The sequence below is a fragment of the Genypterus blacodes genome, unplaced genomic scaffold (assembly GCF_046128005.1).
Source record: "Genypterus blacodes isolate CSIRO-AG114 ecotype Tasmania unplaced genomic scaffold, CSIRO-AGI_Gbla_v1 ptg000029l_1, whole genome shotgun sequence".
In the NCBI taxonomy this organism is placed as follows: Eukaryota; Metazoa; Chordata; class Actinopteri; order Ophidiiformes; family Ophidiidae; genus Genypterus; species Genypterus blacodes.
In genome coordinates this window covers 716,369-724,204 of record NW_027466842.1, presented here as the reverse complement: position 1 = coordinate 724,204, position 7,836 = coordinate 716,369, and the positions used below count along the sequence as shown (strand labels likewise).

General features: G+C 45.6%; 1 protein-coding gene across 4 annotated transcripts in view; it reads right to left on the bottom strand.

Annotated features, from left to right (window-relative positions):
• Window positions 1-3,339: 3,339 nt before the first annotated feature.
• Window positions 3,340-7,836, bottom strand: part of st3gal3b (ST3 beta-galactoside alpha-2,3-sialyltransferase 3b) — a 36,952-nt gene continuing 32,455 nt past the window's right edge. For all 4 annotated transcript variants that reach the window (XM_076144878.1, XM_076144877.1, XM_076144879.1 and 1 more), the window contains one exon: window positions 3,340-6,829. In XM_076144878.1, the coding sequence (XP_076000993.1) occupies window positions 6,740-6,829 (90 nt within the window). In that variant the 3' untranslated portion in view covers window positions 3,340-6,739. The remainder of the gene's footprint in view (window positions 6,830-7,836) is intronic.

Genomic DNA, 7,836 nt, shown 5'->3' with positions numbered 1-7,836 from the left:
ATTCTCCCTCGTAGCTCACAGCAGCCACCTCTGCTCCTCCACTGCACCTCTGCCCGGCTCCCTTCACCCTGCAGGTTTGTCCCGTTCTGTCTTCCCTCCCCTCTCACCCACCCTGCCAGCCTCAGCTCCCAAAGGCCCTCCAGCTGAGGCACTCCCTGCAGGGCAAACACTGAGGCCCGCACAGCACAAAGGCTGGGTAAACAGCTCCTTGCTTTCCTCTCTGGGCCCACTCTCCACGCAGAGGCAGAGACAAATGCAGGGAGGATCCACGCTGCTAATAATAGCTGCAACCAACAAGACAACACAGCTGAGGTGCATGACATGCTGGAATGTACCAACAGATAATAAAGATGAGCTCAACAAGCCCAATACAGCTCAGATCCAAGATTATACTCTTGTTTACTCGTGAGACAGACAGGAAGCAGCTGCCACGCAATGCCAGTCGCCCCTCATAAAAAAAGGTGAGTTCATAAATTCATGAATGAAAAATGTCCTCAATAAAATGAATCACTGTGTAATGTGAGAGATCAGAGTGTGAGCGTCTGAGCAGAGGGCACCGCTTAGCTCCTTGTGTCATCCATCAGTGTGAGTGATGGTGATGAACGTGTTCAGCATTATAAGAGGCTTTGCTGCATGTCACTGTACACCCACAGTTAAGCCCCGAGCAAGCACAGCAACACACACGCCGCCTGCAGCACAGATACACACACACACACACACGCACACACGCACACACACACACACACACACACACACACACACACACACACACGTTAACGACGGTTGATCGATCTTCTCTGGCCAAGAACAGAGTGTTCGTTTTGGAATTTCCAATAATCTGTATTTGTTATGATTTGGGTGATATTGGGCGTCCGTATTTGTCATTTTTGTGTCTTTTTGAGATGTACACGACATCCACGGTTTCCATGGTTACACGGCAGCCTCTAGAGACACTCTAAGTTTATCCGACTTCAGGATTCCATTTCAGGGGGGGAGCGACTGAGGGGGAATGGGGGGTTTGGCTTTGGGGTGGTGGGTTCTGGAGGGAGGAAGGAGGTTTGAGTGGCTGTGCTCTTCCAGATGTGAAGGACAGTTTAGTGTTTTGATTCCAAAGTCTCTCCAGTCTCCTCTGGCGGAGGGGGTCAATGCCCTCACTGCTTATCCTTCCTTCCTCTTTATCTTTCCTTCTCGCTCTCTCCATCCAAAGGTACTTTTTTCCCTTTTTTCACTGGACCTGTTCCAGCTACCCAAGTTTGTTTTCACTCATGTGGGGACTTCCATCAGCCACCACACACTGTCTGAAAAGCCCAGACCAAAAAACTCCATGACATCAAATTTCCATCATATCTCTTTAAGTGAGCATAACATAAGTCCAGCTATACGATCTACACCACTTTATACTTTATCCAGATGTGTTTCACCACTGAGCACGGAGACGTATCGAAACATAAAAGTCCAACATCAGCTTAGTTTGAGTCTTCATAAAGTGGATGATTGAAAGATAGAGTGAGCAGGGAAAACAGCATGTAGAGCGATAAGAGAGTGACTTCACACACGCATGGATTCCACACGGCTGCGGCAGGTGCAGAAGGTCAAGACGTGTTCATTTGGAAGGATCAAGCCAATGTGTTCAGTGAAAAGTTTTGGTTTTCAGGCTTTATTTGTTAAGACTGAAGGGGATTCAGCAGATCAAGAAGAGTTTGGTAACTAATCCCACCGCAAAGGGACCAAAGAAGAAGTGGAGCTCGAGATTAAGAGCTACACTGTGGTGCCAGCAGAGAACGTGGAGCCTTTTTAGAGGGAGTCAGGACAGGCAGATGTTCTGAGATCAGAGCCACAGAAGCAGACGAGTTAAAGGACAGTTCCGAGCAGTTCCGGAATACGAGCAGGAATCAGGAACAGTGCGCACTTTCAGTTTCACTTCTCTTTCCCACCACCTTCCTACTACTATACTGTGGCCTCAGGGAGAAACATTCCACTCCTCCTGATGACACAGGTACATGAAGGAATGCCGGTGTGTCACAGAGGTATAGAGTAAAGTAAGTAGAGTAAAGAAGTGGGACAGGGAGTGAAGGGAATATTGTTTTCCCTCATCTCAGCTGACCCTGTATTAAGTAAACAGAGGGGAGGGGAGAGATGTCATTCCACGGGTGTCTGAAAGGGTGTTTTCTCTCCCATTCCAGGTCTTTTACGAGGAGTTTAAGTTTCAGGCCTGGAGGTCGTGGCCTCTCTGTTCCAAACCTACTGAGAGGAGGCGGGGCGGGGAATATGTCGACGGGAATAAAAGGGCCCGTCGGCTGAAGAGGTGCAGGCGTGCTCGTACCCCCCCAATCCCTCCACCCCGAGTCTGCCTGGACCAACGGGGGAAACCAGCGCCCCCAGTCAGCCAGCTGCCTCAGGAGATCCCAGGTGGCAAATATCAGAGGGGAGCAGCCATTCAATCCCACCCAGCGGAGGTCATGAAATCTGTTGAGTCAGAGTGGCCAGAGCTGGAGGTTCGGTGACCAGTGAGGCATGAATGTGGGGGCTCAGTGTTTCTAGCACCCCATTAACAGCAGGATGGGAGACTCCACCAGTGTTTTAAGGGCCATCGGCGTCTCGTCCTCCATCACCTCACACCCGCACTGACTCGCAGCAGCCACAGCTGGACAATCTGCTCCTTCTCTGCACTTTTCTCCTGCTCTATGACGATGTTATGATGGCAGAGTGTGTGAACGTGACTGAGGGTTTCACAGATGCAGCTGAATAGTCTTTTGTGTGTGTGTGTGTAACGGGTCTTGGATGAGTCCCTCGTGGTTAAGGCAATGAAACAAGATCTGGCTCAGAGTTTAGCAGGTGAAGAGAGAGAGGGAGAGACAGAGAGACACACACATATACACACACACAGGACCTCGATGGGAATCGGAGAGAGAGACATTGAAACAAAGTGAGGCAAAGGAGATGAGCAGAGGATCGGGGGGAATTTGGACACCAAGTGAGAGTGGGACAGAGACACAGAGTGTGACAGACATAAACAAGGAGAGTACATTAGAGAGGAAGTCCGGTGGATGGGGATTGAAAAATGATTTCCTCTGTCGCTGCAGGTAGGAAAGGAAATCCCTCCATACCTCCTTCATCTTTACCCAGAGCCTCCTGCAGTCTGTAACAGAGGAATGGACACACGAGACAAGAGTCGCACTTTACAGAGGTGACACAACATCAAGTCAAGACTGAAACCACACTGGACCATAAGCACTGAAAATTCTTTGCCTTATTCATCATCACAATGTGTCCAAATGTACAAAACAATCATGTGATACGCTGTTTGGGTTTGAAAGTACACACATTCACAGGCAAACATCCTTTACAAACTTATTTATTAAGTTGCAGAAAGCCATTTATAACTGTATATAAAAAAAAAAGAAAAAAACAGTAACACGCAATTTTGATCACTTGATTCTGATCTCTGCTTGATCTGCAGAGAGATCGGATGTATCGACTGATTATTGATAGCGCGATCACACAACGGTCAGTGTTCTAAGGTGAACTGTTTGAAGAAGAAAGAGCCTATAAATATGATGGGTGATAAACGCTGATACATTCTGCTTTGACAGGACGACTTGGGCCCGATCCAAACTGAACTCCTCCAGCATTCGAGAGATTTGAAAACCTAAAGAACAGAAGAAGACGAGCGCTCACTCCCACTACAGATCTGCTAAGTCTCAAGAGTTTGAGGTTTTGCAGGTTTTAGCACTCCATCTCGAAACGATCGTTGATCACTTTCCAACACGCACACATCACTTTTTGAGATGAATTCTTCACCGTCCACGAGGCAAACGACTGCTTTTCATTTCAGTGTGCTATGGAAATAATGACGTATTCTTCTCTTAGAACTGATATTAGATATCTATAATTACGTGAAAGCACTGGAAGTCAATGGATGTTTACAAGGTAGGTAGGAAATCAATTGAAAGATTGTATGATATACTATCTTCAAATACAGGACCATTTGCAGATTGAGGATTAAAGTCAAAGCCACAGCAGGCCTTCAAATGCTCCTCCATAAATAATACCGTATCAGATACACCTGTACAATCCAATACAAAGCCATCCCATATACGTCTATGTATACGTTTGTCAGAGAGACTAATAAGAGGTATAAGACGTGCATGATGTACAGGTGTATTTAATAAAGTGCCACATCTATAAATTACAGTATTTATAGCGCCTCCATCTGTTTCCTGGACTCTGGTGTCCCAAAGTAGAAAGGAGGATCGACTCTGTCACGATTGGATCAATTGTGGTTGGATGCTTCGGTGTCTAACCTCCTGCTACAGTTGGTGTTGAGGTGTAAGGCACTGACAGCGCCTCATGGATAGTGCAATGGTGAGCCGTTCCCTGTGCAGCAGCGGAGTAAGTCCCAAAACACGCTCTATTTTCCATTCCTCCCAATACCCATGTTGCTATTGATTCTGAAGGGACTGGGCAGGACGCGCTGCTGAACGTGATTTTAGCAGCGTTTTCTGAAGAATAAGTAAGAACATGAGCACATCGTGGGGGAAAAAAAACCAAGAGAGAGAAAGAGAGCAATGTAGCAGATGTTACAAGTGTGGCTTACAGAGTGAAAGAAAAGAGAAACCGGACCACTAAGAGGCAATACACAGTCACCGGACAGAATAGTGTAAAACAAGAGACCCTGTTTTGGTAGAGCAGTATGTGAAAATGTACCGTGACCATGTAAAGCTGATTCAGATGATGAACATGACAAGAAAAAACAGATGTGACATTTTGACATTCTCACCGGTTTTGTGAACAGGGAGACATGAGGACTGTGTAACACTGAACACGTGCAGCGCTGCAATACAGGAATAGTTTGTGGCTGAAAGCTTGTCTTCAAAGTGCAAAGGTGTGAGCATTCCATGGGTTAATCATTTGAAATGTACTCCAGATCAAATTACTAATGTTTAAATTTGAAGAAATGACTACCATGTATCGATATTCACACACGGGCACAGAAAGCTCCATAAAGCACAAAAGTAAAAGGGACTGTAGCAACATATATCACTCTGCTAATTCAAACAATATTCATGTGTTCATTCATTCACCACACGGCTTCTGTCAGCCTCAGCCTCAGCCTCAGTCTCAGGGAAGCACATGGCCCCAATTTCAAATCAAACACATGAGCATACTTGTGTGTCTTCTCCGAACACAACAACACAAAGCAGGCCTGCCTGTGAGCAACACAACGGGACTTTTAACAAAATAAATAATTAAAATTAACCTAAACACACAAAATATATATTCTACAATCCAAGATTTTTTTGACCAATTTCCAAAGTACAAGAAGATCTGCAGCGCTAAGATTGGAAAGGGATCAGAGATAAATGCTCCAACTATCCCAGTGCAGAACGTGAGATATGTACAGCTGCCCCCTCAAGGCTAACAGGTGAGGGAGCGATGAAGACTGTGATGACAGGAATGAACCAAGAGGAAGACCTAACAGGGGACAAACAATAGGGAGACGAACGCCACAACAGAGCCACAACAAACGACAAGGAGATGCATGTCCGAATTTAACTTTGAACTTTTTTTGGCCGGGCAAAGGTGGCAAATGTCAAAACACAACATTTATATGCCAAAAATAATTTTCAACCAACCAAAATTTTAATTATAAACTTTCAGAATTAGGTTTTAATGCAATTGTCTTTACAGAATCAGCTTAAATGCAGCTGGAATAATTTATAAACCAAACAGATTCACAATTTTAAATAAAGATTTGCAGACACTCTTAAATAATGTATATTTTCAAATCTTAGGTGGCCGGTCATCCAGACACTAGATAGAGCTGTGTGTGTGCGTGTGTGTGATGTCAGTTCAATAGGCAATAACTACCTGGATAATATAATCACTAAGTTAACTCATTCTTCATTGTGAACATTTTACGATCATTAGCCAAACACAAATCATGATCCCAGTTGGTGGCCACTTTGGCTTTGTGAGTGTGGGTGTTGGACCCCAAAACAGACGAGCGAAAAGGTGAATGGGTGAACAAAAGGCAGGAGGTGTGTATGTGCGGGGAGGGGTGTGTGTGTGTGTGGTGAGGGGGGCCTGCTGCAGCTAGAATAAAAAGCAGTAAAAATCTGTGATATTTACACTGAGGAAAGTGAATACATTCAGGCAGCATGAGGAGAGGGGGGTGACCTCTCCCGTGTACGAGGTACGTTTGGCACTGCTTATACTCAACCCATCCCTGCACAGTCTCTCTATTCCTCCTTCGTCACCTTTATCTTCTGTCCGTCCATCAACTTTGTCAGTGGATCAGTCCTTCGGGTCGAACACGGCGTCCGTGCAGTCCGACTCAACCCTCGGCTCTTGATGTTTATTCGTGTGATACTCGTGGGGTTTGAAGTGGTAAACGTCAGTGTGTAGCTGAAACGGGCCGGTGGCTGAAGATAGCCTGCGACTGTCTTTTGCGTCAGACAGGAACCAGGCAGATCAACTGCTCCCCACGGCCCTCCTGCTTCAACCTGCAGGAGCCTTTGGTTCACAAGGCACATGTGTGTGCATCTCTCCACAGAAACGCTCCTGTATGGGTTTTTCTTGTAATAATTTCCTTTGATATAAAAACCCCCGGCAGTGTGCAGGCCACCTGGATTCTTTAAGGGTTCTTCCCCAACCTCCCCTTTCCAGCCATTTCCCAGCATCCTGTTGTGTAGTTCATTGGGGAAGGCGAAAGGAAAAACTCCGGGTGGGTGTAAACCTAGATGCCATTGGTCAGGTCTGAGATGACATTGGCCTTCACCAGCTTACGGAGGAATTCCTTCTCCTTCGATATGTTGTGTGTCCATGACTGCCAAAGAATAAGACAAAATAACATCAGAGTGATACATGACAGATACATTAATGACTTGTGATTGAGAGATTGAAAAGAGCTTATCAAACAGCCCAGAGGAGCTATAAAAAAAGCTCATGCTGTAAAACCTGATTCTCCTTGGCCCTGCACTGTGACTTGATTGATGAAAATGAGCCAAACTCCAAAAAGCGTCCTACATACACTGATGCACAATCCTGTATCTTAAGTTGGGAATTTCTAAATCCCTGGGTGTATATGAGTGGGTGTGCATGTGTGCATATATAAGTGTAAAGTCACGCTGGGTCAGTTTCCCTCCCTGCTGTGCTATGAGGGTTCACTTCAGTGGGCCAACATGTAACCAGAGCCTTTGGTTCCTGTGTGGTGCTTTGGGATGGAGAGACAGAGGAGCAGTCAGTGGAGGAGGCAGAGAAGGGTGGAGTAAGGAGCAGACAGGAGGGAAAAAGAAGGAAAATGTAAAGAGCTAGGTTGGGCCCTGCAGCTGCCTCTGGTCTACCTTGCCGCTTCAAAACTCTGCTATGGGCTCTAGGCCCGTCTGGGTCGGTCCTCCTCGAGCTCTAGTTTAGTTTATTTGACAATTGATGCAAATAAAAATGACATCATTGCTTACAGCACTGTCAAGGATAACACAAAAAGTAATGGACTTATTTCCATTGTAGTCTTTGCCAGCAAATATTTACATAGTGCGGTGCAGTATTGCAGCAACTTCCATATAATAGTGTACGTATAGAGTAAGTATGTCAAATAATGTAATAAGTTACACTCATATGTTGTACACAAGACCATAATACAAAATCAATGTAAACCCCGGCGCAATCAAAGTGGCACTGAAACAGACTTGAAGCCAACAGAATTAAACAATCATTTGTACTGGCATTCATTTAATCAGCTGCTCCTGTACTCTGTTAATGTCCCTATCAGATGCCAACAGAGCCGAATCATCAAATAAATTAGGCTGGAGTGACAAACAGCCTCTATGTCATGAC